General features: G+C 39.2%; 2 protein-coding genes across 9 annotated transcripts in view; one reads left to right on the top strand and one right to left on the bottom strand.

The window, feature by feature from the left end:
- Positions 1 to 4429, bottom strand: part of LOC118022969 (mitochondrial import inner membrane translocase subunit Tim23) — a 30050-nt gene extending 25621 nt beyond the window's left edge. The window contains exons 1-2 of the mRNA XM_035023966.1: positions 4176 to 4429; positions 1823 to 1881 (exon numbers count right to left, since the gene is read on the bottom strand). Coding sequence (XP_034879857.1) covers positions 1823 to 1881; positions 4176 to 4281 — 165 coding nt within the window. The 5' untranslated portion in view covers positions 4282 to 4429. The remainder of the gene's footprint in view (positions 1 to 1822; positions 1882 to 4175) is intronic.
- Positions 4430 to 4473: 44 nt separating this feature from the next.
- PARG (poly(ADP-ribose) glycohydrolase) overlaps positions 4474 to 21504 on the top strand; it is a 139465-nt gene continuing 122434 nt past the window's right edge. For 2 of the 8 annotated variants that reach the window (XM_035023874.1, XM_035023882.1), the window contains exons 1-6: positions 4758 to 4977; positions 9800 to 9866; positions 10484 to 11467; positions 12554 to 12737; positions 17444 to 17566; positions 17689 to 17772. In XM_035023874.1, coding sequence (XP_034879765.1) covers positions 4758 to 4977; positions 9800 to 9866; positions 10484 to 11467; positions 12554 to 12737; positions 17444 to 17566; positions 17689 to 17772 — 1662 coding nt within the window. The other 6 variants (XM_035023891.1, XM_035023889.1, XM_035023900.1 and 3 more) reach the window with 6 other exon arrangements.

Raw genomic sequence — 21504 nt, 5'->3', positions numbered from 1 at the left:
AGTGTGATACTGACACAAAGACAGACAAATAGACCAATGAAACAGAATAGAGAACCTGGAAATAAACCCTCACATATATGGTCAAATGATTTTGAACAAGACTGCCAAGACCATTCCACGAGAAAAAGACACTCTTTTTAACAAATGATGCTCTGAAAATTGGATATCCACATGAACAAGTAAAGCTGGATCCTTATCTAACACCTAATAAAAAATTAAACACTTAATACAAAAATTAAATGGATCTAAGATCTAAGTGTAAGACCTAAAACCATAGAACTCTTGGAAGAAAACATGGGAGAGAAGCATGACATTGGATTTGGCGATGACTTCTTAGATTTGACACCAAAGGCACAGGCAACAAAAGAAAAAAATTAAAAAACTGGCCTTTGTGAAAATTTAAAAATATTGTGCCTCAAAAGGCAGTATCAGCATAGTAAAAAGGCAACCAAAAGATCGCGAGAAAATATTTGCAAATCATGTTATCTGATAAGGGGTTAATATTCAGAATATATATAAAACTTAAATTCAACAACAACAATAAAGACCCAATTCAAAAATGGACAAAGAACTTAAACGTTTCTCCAAAGGTATACAAATAGGCAATAAGCACATGAAAAGATGCTCAATATCACTAATGATTAGGAAAATGCAACTCAAAACCACGAGGAGTTGGGGCGCCTGGGTGTCAGTCGTTAAGCATCTGCTTTGGCTCAGGTCATGATCCCAGGGTCCTGGGATCGAGCCTCACATCGGGCTCCCTACTCAGCAGGAAGCCTGCTTCTCCCTCTGCCACTCCCCCTGCTTGTGTTCCCTCTCTGTCAAATAAATAAATAAATAAATACCCCCAAGGAGCACTACCTCATACCCATTAGAATAGCTATGATCAAAAAACCCCAGAAAATAACAAGTGTTGGTGAGGATGTGAAGAAATTGCAAGCCTTGTGCAGTTCTTGGGAATGTAAAATGGTACAGTGCTATGGAACACAGCATAGCAGTTCCTCAGAAAATTAGTAATAAAATTTCCATATGATTCAGTAATTTCACTTCTGGAAATATAAGTAAAAGAATTAAAAGGAGGCTCAGGAAGAGACATTTTACACTATTGTTCATAGCAACACTATTCCCAGTAACTAAAATATGAAAGCAATCCAAGCGTCCAGGGACAGATGAATGGATAAGCAGAATGGAATATTATTCAATTAAATATTATTCAGCCTTAAAAGAAAGGAAATTCTGATACATGCTATAATGTAGATGAAACTTGAGAATATTATGCTAAATGAAATAAGCCAATCACAAAAAGACAAATACTATGATTCTACTTATTTGAGGTATTAGAGTATCAAAACCAGAGACAGAAAGCAGAAGGGTGGTTGCCGTGAGATGGGTGGGTGGAATGAAGTTATTTTTTAATGGGTATAGTTTGTTTTACATGATGAAATGAGTTATGGATATGGTAGGTGGTAATTGTTGCACAATATTATAAATGTAGTTAATACCACTGGACGGTACACTTAAAAATGGGTAAGATAGTAAATTTTATGCTAAAATATTTCACAATTTAAATAGGAAAGAAAAAATAGCCACCTCAAACCCCAAAAACTCTTTAAAGGGAATTAATTAATTAGCATCAGGGAGGTACAATTCAAATCCCCAGAGTTTCTGAGAAAAGAAAAAGGGTGAATGGAGACTAGAGTTGGTGCCTCCAGAAATATGTACCATAGATCTAGTCAGCATAAGAACCTGGATTTTTTTTTTTAAAGTGGTAAGATAAATCACCAAACTAAAAAATTCATAAAAGGACTAGTCCTAATCTTACCTGAACAAGATATCGTGGATCCACATTTAAATACGGAGACAGAGGGTTCATACCAGTCACTAGAGAGAAAACATCACATTGCGATGAAATTTTAAAAAATTATTTCATTTAGTGTTAATTACACCATTTCAGGTGTTTTCCAATTTTGATTTACAGGCTCACTGAATAGATGAGATTTTCTCCTTTTCTACGCTTATCCTGTCTGGCAGTTTTGGGGCTGTCTCCTCCTGAGGTCCTGAATCTCAAACCAGGTCCTGCACTAGTGGTTCAGGCTCTCATACCAAGAAGATATTGGCAATAACGTGGATCAAATAATCAAAGTAGAAGGAAGCACAGCCCAAGTCAATTATAAAGCTAATTTCCTCTACTTTGCTACAAGGATGCTTGACATCTATACAAACTGCAAAAATAAGATTGACAAGAGACCAATGAATTCCATGGGAAAAACAGTGCCCGGGTTATGGGTTATATATAAACATTTTTAGGTAGTTCCTTCAAATCTTAGTATTGACAGTTGCTCACAAAGGTGATTTGCTGTGGCAGTGTAGATCATTCTTGGGTCATCACCAAAGGAATGGGGGTCAGGACAAAAGAAAACAGAAATTCTCAGAGAGCCAGACTTGAATCCCAGTAACTTTGACAATGGAAAAAATCTACCAGGGAAAATCAACTTTCTCACATTCTAAATTTAATCCTTGAATCCTGTGATTGCTCACAATCTATGAAACACCCATGACTCTAGTCCTTTCATCAACTGAAAGTCCTATTAATTCTATATTCAATATTCATCTTGAACTGTTACTTAACCACCATCCTTATTGCTACCATCTTAGTCCAACCATTAAATCTCACCTAGACTACAGTAACAATCTCCTACCTAAATGGACTCCCTAATTTGCTCTAGTCCATTCAATTCACTTCCTATATAGCAACTAAAGTGATTTTTTTTAGGAAAAGGAATCAGTCCTAATGGCTTCCATTCACACTTGTAATCAAATCCAAACTCCTTACCATGGCTTATAAAACACTGCATTAGTGGCCATTACTTGCTCTCCTGATCTCATTATCTCCTACTGCTCCAACTCCCTTGCACCTTTGTAGACACACTGGCCCATCAGTTGTTCTTTAAACATGTCAAGTCCCCCCCTTCCCCCACCAGGGCATTTGGACTAACCATTTTTTCTTGTATACGTCCGTGTGTGTCCCCGCCCCTGCATTTGTATTGTATTCAGGTCACAGCTCAAATGTCAACACCCTCTAGCTGCTTTCCCTGACCCATTCTAAAAAGGCGTTCTGCTCCCATCGCCATCTCTCGATCTTGTTTTGATGCCTTTACATACGCTTATCATTAACTGAAATGTGTTTGTGTTACTTGGCTCACTTCAATAGGATGTAAACTCCATGAAAGCAGCAATCATCTCCTTTAAACACTGGTAGACCTGCACACAGAAAAGTCGTTGGCCCATTCCAGGTGCTAAGTGAATGGTGTTCACCCTCGACTTCTCAATTTACCTTCAAATCTTAATCAAATTAATGAAACAATGCTTTGTCACTTTAAGGCACTGCCCTTTGTGCTCCAAAACTCAGACCTCGGAAGACTTATATGTAAAATGTGTTCCAGATTCAGTTTCGACGTAAGTGACACTAGGGCTGTTTTGTTCTTGAGCATAAAAGACCTGGAGAAGAACAAGTTCTATTCATCCAGTTGAATACCCACAAAGTCCCAAACATCTGGAAGACATATTCACAGAATTGAGAGAGCACAGGCAGGGTATACATGCTTCTGCACTTTTGATCTTGCATATTTCCTTTCCGAAAAGTCTTACCTGGCTTCTTTTTTCAAGTCCATAAATGGCCTTTAAAGTACAGTTCACTTCTCAGCCCCTCCGCTGGCCCGACTCAAATTTCTTTCTTGCCTATCTTCAATATTAAATGTTTTGCCCTGACGGCTACATTGCAGTTTCGAAACACGTGACTTTGTGCTTAAAAGTTATTTACAGGCTGTTTGGAATGTATTTACTTGCAGGGCTAGACTCTCCTCTTAATCTAGAGTCAAGCACACAGCCCAACACACAAGGAATGTGTGGGAGGAAATACAAGGCACTAGGCTCGTATATAAAGAGAAGAAAACAGGCCAACATCCCTAGTCCAGGTCACCCGGACAGAACTTCTCGAGGATCCATGACTCCAAAAAGTCGTTCAATCTTGAAAGAGCGGCAGCGCGAACACACTATCCCAACCACTGGTAAGGAAGATTGTGAACGCCAGCCAAAAAAAGAACAGTACACACTACACGTCTGGCGGAGTCGCAAGAACCACTGAGAAATGTGCACAAGGTAGGCCCGATACTTACGCGGGACGCCGGCCAAATCCGCGTGCGAGTAACCTGCCCCGCCGGCTCCGAAAAACCCGGCCAACCCCCCTGTGGTTTTGTTTCCGCTTCCCCCGCCGCCCTCCATGATGTCGCAGCAAACCGCCGGTCTGCTTCTCACCGCCGCCTCAGGCCGGGTTCGTCGGCTCCGCCGTTGCTCCCCAGAAAAAGCGGGGAGACCCGCGTTACCCAGGCCTCCTTCACACGGTGACCTTCCGGGAGCCGGTACCCGCTAATCCTTGCACTTCCGCTTTGCGACATTATACGTCCCGGAAACCGGAAGCGCCTGACGGCAGCCTTCCGGTGGTGGGAAAGTGAACCAAGCCAGAATCAAAGCGGCGCATCCTGAGGCAGGTGGGGGTACCTGTGGAAGAGGGAAGGCAGGCGACTGGCTAGGGCTTGGCTGGGAGGCCGGCGGAGCAGCAACTGCAGAAACAGGCAGCGGCAGAGAGGGAATGGTGCCTGGAGGCGCCGAGGAGCCGGCGCAGTCCGTCCCTCTTAGGGTTAGTGAATGAGGCTCTCCGCCCGGGCCGGCCCGGGGACTCTGCGCTGCGGGTCCCAAGCATGAGTGCGGGCCCCGGCTGTGAGCCCTGCACCAAGCGACCCCGCTGGGGCGCCGCTGCAACTTCTCCGCCGGCCGCCTCGGACGCCCGGAGCTTCCCCGGCAGGCAGAGGCGCGTCCTCGAGTCCAAGGACGCTCCCGTGCAGTTCAGGGTCCCACCGTCCTCGTCAGGCTGCGTCCCGGGGCGGGCGGGACCGCACAGAGGCAGCTCCACCTCGCTTGGTACGTGGGGAAATAAAGATCTTTGTCCTTCGCTTTGGCCCAGACCTCTTCTTGGTCTCTGTCTGGGGACCCAGGGACTCCAGCCACCCCTTTCTGGTCTTATGTGCACCACTCTGAGGCCCTCTTGCTGAGCCACTAAGGCCACTGGTAGGGGAATGCGGCCGCATTTTACCCGTTGGGATTGGTGGTGTGAGAAACCCTGATGAGCAGTTACTCACAAGGTGGAAAATGGCAGTAGACTCCACCTGTTTGCTTTCCTCGGGTTTGAGAAGTTGCCTTAGTTGTTAAGGAAGTCTAATTGTGTATGTGAAGATTCAACCTTTAGGTGAAAAGAAAGGTACAAAGAAGGTCACAACTTCTCTTGGTTCAGATTCTGCATCCTGGGGTGCAGAGCTGTTAGTATTAGCTGGCATTGTGCTTGTTTCTGGCATACAGTGTTGAACAAGAGTAACTTGGGTTCTGTCTTCAGATCTTAAAATCTATCAGGAGAGAGAATTACAAAAGTCCACATGCTTACAGGTGAAGGACATACATCATTATGGTAGGAGTCAGGAGTCTTAATCCAGTCTGTGGGATCAAAGATAATCTCCCAGAAGATGAGGTGCTTATTTTAAGAACTGAAAAAGGATGAAGAGTTACCTAGAAAAGAGGAAGTAGGAAATGTTCCTGAAGTGCAGCTGGTGCATACTGTCAACAGGAGAGAGTAATGAGAGATGGGGCTGCAGGGAGATAGGCAAAGATCAGATCATACTGGGAAATATAGGCAGTGCTGAGGGTTTTGAACTTTACCTCTAAGGGCAATGAGAAGCTTTTAATGCATTTTCAGTAGGGAAGTGACTTTATATATACGTGCATGCACACACATTTTTTTTTTTTAAGGTCTCTGGCTGGTGTGTAGAAAATGAAGAATGGATTGAAAGGGAGGGGAAGTGCAGGCCTAAGACTAGAGGAGTTAGTCTAGGTGGGCGATAATAATGGTTTATACTTGGTTGTGGACAGTAGGGAAGGAGAGACGTGGATGGATTCAGAGAGAATGAGATCTGTGGGTTTGTACCTCATAAGAAATAAATTTGTGCTGGAAATACAGATTTGGGGATTTTTGGCATAAACGTGATAATCGATGCTATGGAAGTAGGTTAGATCACATAGAACATGTAGAGAAAATAAAGGTGACCTAGGACAGAAACTTTAGGAACACCATCATCTAAGAGTAGACTGAAGAGAAGCAGCCAGAAGAGTAGGATGAAAGCCTGGCTTTTGTTGTGTCATGCAAGAAAGAGAACATTTCCAAAAGGATGCATTTGTCAACAGTGTAAGAGGCTGGCCAGAGGTCAGACAGTCTTTGGGTTAATGGTGTAAACTTAGTTCTCTCAGGACTTAGAGGCAGTGGGGAGTAGACCTCAACTAAATATTGAAGGATGAGCAGGATTTGCTGTATAGATAAAGGAGAGAAATAATTAAATATGCAGAGAGAATGGCATGTGCAAAGGTGGTAGGACTGGAGCATAAAATGACAGGAGTGACAGGACTTGAGGCCAGGAAGAAGGGCAGAAGTTATTATGGACAAATTCTAGTGCCATTTCAAGGAGTTTGGACTTTATTCTGTGGTTAATGGGGAGCCACTGAAAGCTTTTAAAAGGGAGATAACATTTGGTTATATTTTAGAAAAGATGGCTTGTGGCCTTTGGACTTCTCTGATTGCAGTCCACTGTATAAATTTCGGCCGGTACACGGAGTAAGAAATCTATGAACTAGGTAAATATGCCATATTTATTACAAACATGTTTCATGAAATAATACCTATTATGTATGATGCATTCTTATATTGTCTGTATTTTACTAAAAAAAGTTAGTCCTTTATATAACACTGGGTTAGAGAAAGTCAAGACCAGACAAGGAGACCAGTTGCAGGAAACAAATGCAGTTGTCCAAAAAGTGGTGTATTTGTTCTTTTGATATTGATGCTGGTTTGAAGATGAAGAGGAAGTAATGGATTTAAGATTTAGGCCATAGATTACAGAGAACTTGATGAAGGAGAGTGGAAGAGAGGGAGAACTGAGGTGACCTCCAAGTACTGTGTCAGACTTCTGCGAGAGCCTAATTTGTGGGCCCATTAACTTTATTTACATATAAAGGTGGAAGAGTTAGTTGCAAGTGGGGGGGGCAGTCCTCATGGTTGGATCTTCTTATTTTCTGCAGATTTCTGCAGAAGAGGGACCAAATTACTACTTGGGCTGTACTTTATATGTATAAATGTTTTTGTATACTGGGCACAGGACACCAATTAACAAAATGTGGAAAGTCCAAACAAAAACTATTGTTTCAAATTTGGAGGTCTTTTAGGAACTTGGTATTTAAAGTTTTAGTATATAGTTATTTTAGGAGAGTAGGTAAGAAAAGGAAATGGATATTCATTCAACATCTTTAAATTTTGTGTTATTTACCTCCCTGGGCATATTTCTTATATTGGTTGAAATGTGCATGTAGGCAGAACTCAGGGTGCTATTCACCTTCTGATGGGAGCTCCTCTTTTCTGCCTTTTATAACTACCTAGAGTTTCTCTTCCTGCTCCAGCCATGGTCTAAGTATAGGTCAGTGGTGGGTGGTGGTGGTTGGGGTGAGGGGGGGGGGAGTTGGAGCCGGTTTGTCTCCCTTCCCCCATGTCATTCCTTCAGCCTCAGTGCTGTCAGAATCATCTTCAGACCTCTTTCCTCTCAAAACTCCCACTGTCCATCACTCTTTTGTCTCACCATATCCTTCCTTCTCATACCTTATCTTGCTGGTGCTGGAGGAAGGGGACTTTTTGTGGAGGTGGGGTGTTCCTTTGAAATGCAGGTGAATTTCAAAGCATTTTGTGTCTTTTGCTTGTGTCAGTAGCAGCATCTAATTGCTTTGCTCGTTGAACATTGAAATACACTGGTTACTGAGTGATGATAACTAATGAGATTAAGTGTGAATGGTGTGAAATCAGAATAAAGTTGGAGGACTGATCTCAGTGAAAAAGATTGGGTGGAAGTGTTGCAAGAGGAGACATTTGTTAAATTTCTGCTTTGTGAAGACTGGACACTTAGTATTTTCTCTCATTGATCTACATAAGCCTTGAAGTACATATTTACTGTTAACCCTATTTTATAGGTGAGGAAATAGAAGCTCAACGAAGTGAAGTACTAGTAAGCGACTGAGCAAAGATCTTAGTCCAAGATCTTGTTTGACTCTAGATCTTGTATCGTTTTCATCACCTCCCACTGCCCTCCTTTTTGTTTCCTGGAATTATTTCTAGTAAAAAGAAAGAAACTACCAGATATTTTGGGAAGCATAATTTTATGCCTATTTCAGGAATAAGGCGGTAAAATCTGAAGCAGTCCTGTGGCATGTTGCAAAAGAAACCTTTGAAAGCCAGAAGTAGTGGTATTGGAAAGAGAAGTAGGGCTCTCAGAAGGACTGAGGAATGTTTTTTTTTTTTTATAAAAGATTTTATTTATTTATTTGACAGAGAGAGAGGGAACACAAGCAGGGGGAGTGGGAGAAGGAGAAGCAGGCTTCCTGCGGAGCAGGGAGCCCGATGCGGGGCTCGATCCCAGGACCCTGGGATCATGAGCCGAAGGCAGACGCTCAATGACTGAGCCACCCAGGCACCCCCCCCCTTCTTAAAGATTTTATTTATTTATTTGACAGAGAGGGTGAGAGAGTACAAGCAGGGGGAACAGTAGAAGGAGAGGGAGAAGCAGGCTCCCTGCTGAGCAGGGAGGCTGAGGTTGGGGCTCCATCCCAGGACCCTGGGGTCACGACCTGAGCCAAAGGCAGACGCTTAACCATCTGAGCCACCTAGGCACCCCGTTTGTACCTCTTTTTGTGGGTCATTCAAGAACCTCTATGATATGATCCTAGCTGACTTTTCAATCATATTTTCTGTTGCTTTCTTTTTAAGTTCTTTATATTTCCTTGGCATTGGTGCCTTTGCTTATGATTTTCCCTTTATGTGACTACATGTTTATTCTTCAAGGAACAATTCAAGCCCTTCTTATCAGATTGTCCCACTTACTCCAGTTCCCTAAAGTAGTCTTCTTTTCTAGGAAATACCTTAATTCTTTATCAGGATCTCTTTTAATACTAAAGGTAGTTAAGAATCGACATTTACTGAGCATGTACCAGACTGTGCCTTAAACACCTTGCATGTGTTATTTAATTTAAACCTCATAATAAGCCCAGGAGAGGTACTATTAATTTGCAAGTTTACAAATAAGTAATTTGAGAGACAGAAAAATGATCCCTCACAAGGACACATAGGAATCCAATGGGAGAACTAGGATTTGAATCCAGGTGATTTGATTTCAGAGCCTATACTCTCATCCATTAGGCCATACCAGCTCTCTTGGGCCTGTCACTTTCTACTCTATGCCAAATGCATTTATATTTATATTTCTGTCTTATCTCCCATTGCTTGAGTGTGGAAGGAGTGATTAGTATCTGTTTAATTCACAGAACCTGGGGGAGCCTGGGTGGCTCAGTCGTTGAGCATCTGCCTTTGGCTCGGGTCATGATCCCAGGGTCCTGGGTTCGAGCCCCGCATTGGGCTCCCTGCTCAGCGGGAAGCCTGCTTCTCTGTCTCCCTCTGCCCCTGCTTGTGTTCCTGCTCTCGCTATGTTTCTCTCTGTCAAATAAATAAATAAAATCTTTAAAAAAAAAAAAACAAATTCACAGAACCTAGCACAATGCCTTACATGTATAAATGCTGCTATAGGTATTTTATATTTGAAGGCAGGTATGAGTATACATAATTGTTTTGGTGTGTGTCTTTTTTTTTTTTTTTTTTTTTTTACAGTTTTCAAACAAAAGACTATTACCAGTTGGATGGACACTAAAGGAATCAAGACAACTGGATCAGAAAGGTATAGAAACATGCCTGTATAGAAAAATGAATAACATGATATATGAATGTTTTATCTTGTTTCATGCTACTCTTTCTCCTAGCTTTCCCATTTTTCTTTATATTCATTCTTTCAGTTTATAAATGATAATTTTTTAGAGTCTCTCATGTGCTAGGGTCTGTCCTATATACTTGACATACAGAGATAAAAGAGGAGTATAGTCTCTGTCTTTAAGATACTTATAGTATTCTGGTGGCAGATGCAAAAACACATGATTATTACATAGTGTGATAAATAGGACAGTAAAGGTATAAGCAGAGAACAGTGTGGTTAGCATATAGAACAAAGAATTAGCTTTACCTTTGCAGGAAGGCCTGCCCAGAGGTGAGTGAAGTTTAACATTTAAAGGAAGGGCAGGTGTTTCCCAGGCACAGAGTTGGGGAAAGGACATTATAGGCATATGTGCAAAGTCATGGAGTCATAAAGGGGCATGCTCTGTATTTAGGAAATCACCAGTAGTTTAATTATTGCTGTGATACCGGGAATGTGATTGGATAAGTGATTTTTTTTATACCATAAATTCTTTTTATTGTATCATAAGTTCTGTTGTCTCATTAGTTCTTTCTATTCTGTTGTAGTTTGCATAGTAAAGAAAACAACAATACAACAGTAGAATCCATGATGAGTTCTGTACAAAAAGATAACTTTTATCAACATAATATGGAAAAATTAGAAAATGTTTCTCAGCTAAGTCTTGATAAATCATCTGTTGAAAAAAATACACAGTATTTGAACCAGCATCAGACTGCAGCTATGTTTAAGTGGCAAAATGAAGGGAAACATACAGAGCGGCTTTTAGAAAGTGAGCCTCCGACAGTAACTCTGGTGCCAGAGCGGTTCAGTAATGCTAACGTTGATCAGTCACCTGGAAATGATGATCACAGTGACACAGATAGTGAGGGAAGTAGAGACAACCAACAATTTTTGACAACTGTAAAGTTTACAAATACAAAGCAGACCACAGAAGATGAACGGGCCAGAGAAGCCAGAAGCCACCAGAAGTGTAGCAAGTCTTGCCATCCTGTAGAAGACTGTGCAGGTTGTCAGCAGGAAGAGATAGATGTGGTGCCAGAGAGTCCCTTGTCAGACATCAGCTCTGAGGATGTTGGTACTGAACTGAAAAATGCCAACAAGTTGAGTAGACAAGAGAGTAGTTTAGGAAATTCTCCTTTTGAAAAAGAAAGTGAACCTGAGTCACCAATGGATGTAGATAATTCCAAAAATAGTTGTCAGGACTCAGAAGCAGATGAGGAGACAAGTCCAGGTTTTGATGAGCAAGAAGATAGCAATTCCTCCCAAACAGCAAGTAAACCTTCAAGGTTCCAAGCAAGAGAAGCTGACACTGAATTGAGGAAGCGGTCCTCTTCTAAAGGAGGTGAAATTCGTTTACATTTTCAATTTGAAGGAGGAGAGACTCGGAGTGGAATGAATGATTTAAATCCCAGACCACCTGGAAGTACTTCTAGCCTGAATGTAGAATGTAGGAATTCCAAGCAGCATGGGAAAAAGGATTCTAAAATCACAGATCATTTCATGAGAATGCCCAAAGCAGAGGACAAAAGGTAATTTTTTTCAACAAGAGTATCTCCAATAGTGTAATACCTTTTATAACTTTGTAAGGGAATGGTTTAACCAAGTTATGGTTTACAGTGAAGAAAGAAATAGTTGTGTTTCCTGTTGTTTGTTTATGGTAAATTTAAACCTAGGTTCAAAAAGACCAGAAACAGAAAACGAGAAGTAAATAAATATTGTTAATTGGATTTTTTCAGTTTCATGATTTTCCTTCTGAAATTTGTGTGGATTATCAGAATATAAAAATACTAGGTTGATAGTAGTGTCTGTTTATCCATTTTTCTAGGTCTTCATATACTGCATTTTCTCTAATGCTCTGATGGGTAGGCAGGTGACATTGTCCTCACTTTGCGAATGAGAAAACTGAAATTTGAGTTAGAGAATTCACTGAAATTGTAACTTGTGGGTGGTAATGCTGGGATTTAAATCCCAGTCTGTCTGATTACAAAGCTTACATTTTTACAGTTATCCCATATGGAATCTTAAAGCTTACTCTCCATAATTTCTGTGATATTTTCTATCACATGTGCCACAGTAAGTTCACTTTGTTGAAAACTGTTGTCTAGAAACCTGAGAAGTAGCTGATACTATGAACCATGACTCATTTGGCAGTGTACATATTCTTATGCGGTCTGTTTTTTTTGGAAGGTAATTTCTGTGTTTAGAAATTCCTTCCACAGACTTGAAAATAAGTTCTTCAGTTTTACTCTAAGTTTTATAAATTTTTCTTTTGATTGTAAATACCAACGAGAGAGAGCAAGCCTGGCACACTTTTTTAAAGATTTTATTTATGTGTAAGAGAGAGAGTGAGTGTATGCACTCGTGCGAGAACGGGGGAGGGGGTGAGGGAAAAGCATACTCCCTGCTGAGCAGGGAGCCCAATGCAGGGCTCAGTCCTGAGGATCCTGGGATCATGATCTGAGCCGAAGGCAGACACTTAACTGACTGAGCCACCCACCCAGGTGCCCCTTGGCACGTTTTAAACAATAACATTCTGGGTAAGTTTTGTCCTTGTGTATCTAATAAAACTTAAATAGTAAGTGGTTTGTGACTGAATACATTTGTTTTGACCTTAGAAAAGAACAATGTGAAATCAAGCATCAAAGAACAGAAAGGAAGATACCTAAATACATTCCACCTCACCTTTCTCCAGATAAGAAATGGCTTGGAACTCCTATTGAGGAGATGAGAAGAATGCCTAGGTGTGGCATCCGGCTGCCTCTCTTGAGGCCATCTGCCAATCACACAGTAACTATTCGCGTAGGTATTACTTCTTTTTTTTAAGATGTTATTTATTTATTCATGAGAGACAGAGAGAGAGAGGCAGAGGGAGAAGCAGGCTCCCAAGGAGCAGAGAGCCCGATGCGGGACCCGATCCCAGGACCCCGGGATCATGACCTGAGCTGAAGGCAGTCGCTTAACCAACTGAGCCACCCAGGCGCCCGTAGGTATTACTTCTTACCTATAAAGAGAGAAGACTCTTAAGTCTTGATTTATTATGATACTTATTAACGTGAAAAACAGACCAAGGCATAGAAACTGCTTTTCTTTTCTGCATATATAAAGTACTAAGAAGTCTATAGGTTGGAGAAATATAATGATAGCTTACTTAATATAGCACTTAATACATCCATAAGATGAATCATTGTCAGCTGATAAGGAAATTGACTTTTTCAGTATCTTTTTTTTTTAAAGATCTTTTTTTTTTAAGATTTATTTATTTGAGAGAGCGAGAATGAGAGAGAGAGAGAGTACATGAGAGGGGGGAGGGTCAGAGGGAGAAGCAGGCTCCTCGCTGAGCAGGGAGCCTGATGCGGGACTCGATCCCAGGACTCCGGCATCATGACCTGAGCCGAAGGCAGTCGCTTAACCAACTGAGCCACCCAGGCGCCCCTCTTTTTTTTTTTTTTAAACTCACTGGATTCTTTTCTTTCTTTTGTTTTAAATTCAACTGACATTATTTGTTGAGCATCCACTGTATATTAGGTAGTGGGTTAATCCCTAAAGTTCAAAGTTGTGTATGGTTCAGTATCCTCAAATCATTCTCCAGTTTTACCCTCTTTTCTGAGCTTCAGATTCTTCTAGACATCACTGTTACTGTCCCACAGTTGTCTCAAACTCAACATGTCTAAAACCTTATTTCTAAGAATTGTGGTTAAATGTATATAATATAAAGTTTACTATTTTAACTGTTTTTCAGTGTACATTTCAGTAGCATTAAGTACATGTTGTACAATTATTACCACTATTCATTTCTGGAAAATTTTCATTATGTCACGCAGAAACTGTATCTGCTAAACAATAACTCCCATTTTTCACTAGCCCCTGGTAACTCTTTTATACTTCCTGTAGCTTCTTTTTTGAAGAAGCAGGTTTATTGAGGTATATAAAGTTTACCCATCTTAAGTGCTCACTCAGTTCAGTGATATTTAATTTACTTAGTTAGACAACTATCACCATAATCCAATTTTTATTTTATTTATTTTAATTTTTTAAATTAACATATAATGTGTTATTTGTTTCAGGCGTATAGGTCTGTGATTCATCAGTCTTTTTTTTTTTTTTTAAAGATTTTATTTATTTATTTGACAGAGAGACACAGCGAGAGAGGGAACACAAGCAGGGGGAGTGGGAGAGGGAGAAGCAGGCTCCCCGCAGAGCAGGGAGCCCGATGCGGGACTCGATCCCAGGACCCCGGGATCATGACCTGAGCCGAAGGCAGTCGCTTAACCAACTGAGCCACCCAGGCGCCCCATGTGATTCATCAGTCTTACACAATTCACAGCATTCACCATAGCACGTACCCTCCCCAGTGTCCATCACCCAGCCACCCTGTCCCTCCCACCCCCCTCCACTCCAGCAACCCTCAGTTTGTTTCCTGAGATTAAGAGTCTCTTATGGTTTGTCTCCCTCTCTGGTTTCGTCTTGTTTCATTTTTCCCTACCTTCCCCTATGATCCTCTGTCTTGTTTCTCAAATTCTTCATATCAGTGAGATCATATGATACTTGTCTTTCTCTGACTTATTTCGCTTAACATAATACCCTCTAGTTCCATGCATGTCATTGCAAATGGCAAGATTTCTTTTCCTTTTTTTTTTTTTTGATGGCTGCATAATATTCCATTGTGTATATATACCACATCTTCTTTATCCATTCATCTGTTGATGGACATGTAGGCTCTTTCCACAGTTTGGCTATTGTGGACATTGCTGCTTAAATATTGGGGTGCACATGCCCCTTTGGATCACTACATTTGTATCTTTGGGGTAAATACCTGGTAGTGCAATTGCTGGGTTATAGGCAATTTTTTAAAAATTATTATTAACATATAATGTATTATTTGTTTCAGGGGTATAGGTTTGTGATTCATCAGTCTTACACAATTCACAGCACTCACCATAGCACATATCCTCCCCATTGTCCATCACCCAGCCACCCCATCCCTCCTACCCCCCTCCACTCTAGCAACCCTCAGTTTGTTTCCTGAGATTAAGAGTCTCTTATGGTTTGTCTCCCTCTCTGGTTTTCTCTTATTTCATTTTTCCCTCCGTTCCCCTATGATCCTTTGTCTTGTTTCTCAAATTCCACATATCAGTGAGATCATACAATAATTGTCTTTCTCTGATTGACTTATTTCGCTTAGTGTAATACCCTCTAGTTCTATCCATGTTATTGTACATCACAAGATTTCTTTTTTTTTTTTGATGGCTGCATAATATTCCATGTATATATATATACCACATCTTCTTTATCCATTCATCTGTTGATGGACATCTAGGCTCTTCCCATAGTTTGGCTTTTGTGGACATTGCTGCTTAAACATTGGGGTGCACATGCCCCTTCAGATCACTACATTTGTATCTTTGGGGTAAATACCCAGTAGTGCAATTGCTGGGTCGTAGAGTTAATCCAGTTTTTTTTTTAAAGATTTTATTTATTTACTTGGTAGAGAGCGAGCACAAGCAGGGGGAATGGCAGCAGAGGGAGAGGGAGGAGCAGGCTCCCTGCTGAGTATGGAGCTTGATATATTGTAATCTCATTGTCATTTATTGATGTTAGAACAAATAAAAGTTATTGAAAAATTATATTTATAAAAACAGTTTTATTTAAATATGATTTCATGTCACATTTCTTAGGTGAAGAAAGGGTTCTGATATTTAAAAGAGTTTGAAAGTCACTGAGATAGGGTCATGTGGAAATAAAGAATATAGATGGTTGCTTTGTTTTGGGGTAAAATTGATAGGATATGGTGAATATTCTTAAATACGGGTGATAAGGGAAAAGGAGGCACTGATAATGCAGGGAAAATTAAGAAAAGGCTGGATGACTGAGAAGATATTAATGGTCAAGATTCAGAGAAAAGATTGATTGAAGAGCTAAGTGACATTTTGAGTTTACTGCCTTTCTTTTTCCCACTGGCCATAAGGAAAACCCAAAGCATCCTATACCATGATTACTTAATCTCTGTAATTACTGTTTACTTATTTTTTTTTTAAAGATTTTATTTATTTATTTTGATAGAGAGAGCTAGACAGCGAGAGGGGGAATACAAGCAGGGGGAGTGGGAGAGGGAAAAGCAGGCTTCCCGCTAAGCAGAGAGCCCAACGTGGGGCTCGATCCCAGAACCCTGGGATCATGACCTAAGCCATAGGCAGATGCCTAACAACTGAGCCACCCAGGCGCCCCTACTGTTTACTTATTTTTAGATATCCAATAACCTGTGAATTTTTTTTTACTTTTTTATTTTATTTTATTTGTACCATTTCAGCTTTTGTTTTTTTATTTTTTTATTTTTATTAACATATAATGTAGTATTTGTTTCAGGGGTATAACCTGTGAATTTTAAAAATCTTTTAAAAAATCTTTATTTTATTAAAGTAATGTAGGCTCATTGTAAAAAAAATAAAAAAGGCAGCTATTATATGAAAGTATGTAACTCAAAACCCAAGTCTCTTAGTCCTATTTCCAGAGTTTAACAATTTGGTGTATTTTCTTCTAGATTCTTTTTCCTGAATACAGTAATATATATGTGTAACTAACCCAGAGCAGAGTCTGACTCAGGGCTTGAGATCATGACCTGAGCTGAAATCAAGAATTGGACACTTAACTGACTGAACCACCCAGGCACTCCTTGAGTTGCAGACTTTTATGAGCTGCCTATTGGACAGTCTTCCTTTCCATTAGCTGTTCCCTTTTTGAGGAACAAGCTTCCTGTCTTCCTTTTCCTAGTTAACTTCTTCTTATCCTTTGGAGTTCAGCTCATTTGCCACATGTATATGTATCTACATATATGCATGCAAAAACACATAAGCCACGCTCTTTCATGAATATTTAGAATCCACAGTTAATACAGTTATTATTCTCAGGAAGTTTAGAGCCCAGTTGGGGAAGGAAAAACAGGTGTGCTCTGGTGTGATAATGATCTAATAAAACAGGAGGGAATAAACTAACTGTCCTTAAGTTTTTGAAGACTTCTTAGAGGAAATGAAAATTGAGTCGAGTGTTGAAGGTCAGAATAGATGTTTAACCAGACAGTGTTTGGGTAAGAGAGGATGTTAAAAACTAGGAACATCATTTGGAATCACTATAGGCAGAGGGGAGCCATTATAGGATTAAGAGCCTAGGAATACTTTAGAAAGATTAAGGTTGTTTCCAAGTGAGAATAAGGGCTTTATGGAGGGTGAATATCTGGGGGCAGTGGGAGTTAGGGGAGGGCTAGAAGACAAGCAATAATGAGGACTAGGGGCCTAGATGGGATGGAGATGGAATGAGCAAATATGATGACTTGGAAACTGATCAACTGGAGATAAGGAGCAGGAACAGCTGGAGAGGACTTCTCAGATTCTTACAGAGGAGCTGGTCTGCATTTTATAGCATTTGCTTTGGCTGCTTTAATTTGGATTATTTTGTAGAAGGCACGCCTAATTTTTATGCACTTACAGTTTCCTTGTTTCCCTCTCTTTCAGGTAGACCTTTTGCGAGCAGGAGAAGTTCCTAAACCCTTTCCAACACATTTTAAAGATTTGTGGGACAACAAGCATGTTAAGATGCCTTGTTCAGAACAAAACTTGTACCCTGTGGAAGATGAAGTAAGCACAAAACAGATGTTCTTTTAGTCTGAACGATAGTTTAGTATGTGTTTGTTTGACTTCTGATTCTATGATCCAAAAGAACTTAGAATAATTTCATTTGTTTTTCCTTTTCCTTAAAGAATGGTGAGCGAACTGCAGGGAGCCGGTGGGAGCTCATTCAAACTGCACTTCTCAACAAATTCACACGACCCCAAAACCTGAAGGTAGTTGTTTTTGCTATTGTTGCCTCTGGTATGTAATTCTTGGAGATGGGCCTCGTGTGTCCCTTAAAGACATTTTTTGATCTTTAATAGACTCGGGTAACAACATATTTGTATGCAAAGTGCTTGCTTCCTGAAGAACTTTCTTAAGAGACATTCTTGGTTTCCACTCCATCACTAGCAAATGAGTAGAAGAATCTAGAGTTGTAAATGACTTGCCTGGAGCTACACAGAATAATTTGGAGAACGAGGAATAAGACCTTTGTTTCTTGATTCCCCATCCAATTTCCTTCAGACCAGGCTTCTTTTATTTTTTAGAATTATCATGTTTCTGAAATATCTTTAAAAGTAAATCATGAAAGAATTATGACTTTAGCAATATTTGCCCAAAGGGAACAGAGTTTCCTAATGATTAAAGTATACATTAAACATTCTGTTTTATATTGCTGTTAATATAGCTTCTAGCAATCTAATGATTTATTAATTGTACATTTTGGCAATAATTTATTTTTTGATTTTTTTAGTATTTCACTTAAGACTGTAAGAGCAACCATTAGGTTGTTTTTCTAATATCTAAAATATGGGTGAGTATATGTTTATTTTTGGCATTATAGCCATGTAAACTTTTAAAGGTTTTATAACTATAATAATAACAGATTTTTCTATACTTGTGTGAAAATGGGTTTCATTTTCTTTGAGAGACTTAGTTTGTTGTGTACAGTTTCCTCAGGTTTTATACTGTTTTTCCATTTATACTTAACAAGTTATTCTCAAACTTTCTGTACCTTTCTATAGCTCCTGTTTGCTTTTCTTTTTTCTCTACATGGAAAACATTGGATGTTGTATCATAATGTATTTTGAAAATTTCATTCCTTAAGGACAGTGTTTCTCAATCTTGTAATGTACTCCTTTTAAATGGAAGAAGCTCTCAGGATCTGCCAGAGTTTACTTATTTTTAGTATAATGTTAACTGCATATGTACAAGCATAAAACTGAATATAAACTCTTTATACTTACAGCTATGTCCATTTGATTTTTTTTACATTTTAAGCATTATGAACCATCATTTGAGTTGTGTGAAAACAGTTTATACTCAGTATCCCCTTTTTGCACAAAAGTTTTTTAACCACTGATCTGAACCTCAAAATAGTATGCTGAGAACTTTAAAAAATACTTTATAAAGAAAAAAATTCTTCATTTTCTTTTTACTACTCACTAATCACAAACAGTTGGTGGATGTTAGTAGATACAAAGATGGGATCTGTATAGAGAACATCAGCTTGCAAATAAAAATGATAGCATTTTGGTCCAGGTTCTGTAGAATTTGACAGTCCTGTACTACAGTATATCTTAGGATAGCTCAAAATTTTCACCATTTTTATCTGCTTAAAGCACCAGCCTTCATTCCTACAGTGTGTTGTCTTTTGCCCTTTGTGTTCCAAAACCACAATTATAAACTTAGAAAAACAGAAGCAGGCCGCCTAAGAATACTATCTATACTCCATTTGAGAAACACTGTCTTAGGTCCGACGGCCTTATAAGCAGGATTATTTAAATTTTTCATGTTTTTTTCTTTAAGCATAAACACAGAATAATCATAGTGTTCTAAATTACCTTGTCTGCTCACCTCTTTAGCAATTCCTTAGTGCACCAGTGATTACTTTAAGAAGGGGTAATTGCTTTACTCTGAATTTCCCTTTCTTGTTTATTTTATGGTAGATTCAACAGAACAGAGTAATTCATCGAGATTTTCTTCTATCTGCTTATGGTAATTGTTTCTTTTGCTGAAAGAACACTGTGGGGGGGGAACATTAAGTCCCTCTTACTGAGTATAATAATCTTTTTACTGCTTTTATTTGATATTGAGTTAAGTGGGATTAGAAAGGTTAAAAGTTTAAAAAAGGAATAGTGTCGGGCGCCTGGGTGGCTCAGTTGGTTAAGCGACTGCCTTCGGCTCAGGTCATGATCCTGGAGTCCTGGGATCGAGTCCACATTGGGCTCCCTGCTCAGCAGGGAGTCTGCTTCTCCCTCTGACCCTCCCCCCTCTCATGCTCGCTCTATCTCATTCTCTCTCTCAAATAAATAAATAAAATCTTAAAAAAATAAATAAATAAAAATAAAAAAAATAAAAAAGGAATAGTGTCTTCAAAAGTCAATTTACACAGTAATATTTCTATAATTGATGTGTCTGATAATTTGCAAAGAATGGACTTCTTTGTGCTTTAACTAATTGTGCATATCATGAATTATGAATTAAAGGAAATCTCAGTAGTTGATAGCTAAGAATACAGAACAGCATCTGGTTTTTCTAATGATAGGAGACCTTGTGGTAGATTACTTTTGAGACTTGAAGACTAAAGTAAAAGTAGATATTAGTTAGGAATTAATACTAATTATAAAATCCCATTAAAGAATTAAGAGTATAGGTGGTGCCTGGGTGGCTCAGTTGTTGGGCGTCTGCCTTCGGCGTGGGTCGTGATCCCAGGGTCCTGGGGTTGAGCCCCGCATCGGGCTCCCTGCTCGGCGGGAGGCCTGCTTCTCCCTCTCGCTCTCCCCTTGCTTGTGTTCCCTCTCTTGCTTTGTCTCTCTCTGTCAAAAAAAAAATAAAATCTTAAAAAAAAAAAAAAAGAATTAAGAGTGTAAAAGTTAGAATGTAAAATGTTTTTCCTTACCAACTTTGAGGAATACTTTACATGTAAGAAAATGCATGCTTTTCAAGTATGTAATTTCATAATTTTTGACATTTGCATATACCCATGAAACCCCCTCTACAATCAAGGTACAGAACATTTCTGTCACCTTCAAAGATTCCTCTTATTCCTGTAGTTGATTCCTCTTTCTGCTCTGTTCCCAGGCAACTACTGATTTGCTTTTCTCTTTTTCTTTTTTTTTTTTTAACTATAGATTAGTTTACATTTTACATGAATGGAATCACATAGTATGTATGCTAGTGTGTCTGGCTTCTTTCACTCAGAATGAACATTTTCGAGATTCATCCATGTTGTTGAGCGTATCAGCAGTTTGTTGGAGTGTATGCATTGTTTGTCTTTTTACCTGTTGATAGACATTGCTGTTTAATACTTTGTATGAGGTTCTGAAATCAGATAACAGTAATTAGAAAAAAATCCTTAAAATCTTTTCTTAATGGAAAATTTTGCATGTGGCTGTAAGAAAAATAAACTCCTTTTGCCATATTATCTTATGATTGATGTTTTGAAGGAAATTAGATATCTCCTGATTCCAAGTAAATATATATTGTTGGTTTACTTTTTAATCTAGGTGCTTGGTGTTTGTTTATATGGCATGAAGTATTTTTCAGGCAGCTGAGTATTAATTTTTGGCAGAGTATTAATTTTTAAAAACTTAGTCAAGTAATCTAACAGTGATTTTTCAACTTACATACACCTTCAGTAAAAAAATTGGAGATGTATATTATAAATATAAATAGTTGCTTATAAATTCAATGTGTATTACTTTAGTAATATATACATTATAAAATATAACCAAAATAGAAATTTAAAAGGATGAGATAAAATATAATTATAAATACGATTGACCCTTGAACAACACAGGTTTGAACTGCACCAGTTTCCTGTGCAGATTTTTTTGGATAATACAGTACTGTAAATGTATTTTCCTTATAATTTTATTAATATTTTCTTTTCTGCAGCTTACTTGATTGTAAGAATGCAGTATATAATACATGTAACATACAAAATATGTGTTAATTGACTA

Source organism: Mirounga leonina, unplaced genomic scaffold, assembly GCF_011800145.1.
Source record: "Mirounga leonina isolate KUSES-001 unplaced genomic scaffold, KU_Mleo_1.0 Mir_114, whole genome shotgun sequence".
NCBI lineage: Eukaryota > Metazoa > Chordata > Mammalia > Carnivora > Phocidae > Mirounga > Mirounga leonina.
Note: the sequence above shows the minus strand (reverse complement) of the source record. Positions and strands in the feature narration are given on the sequence as shown.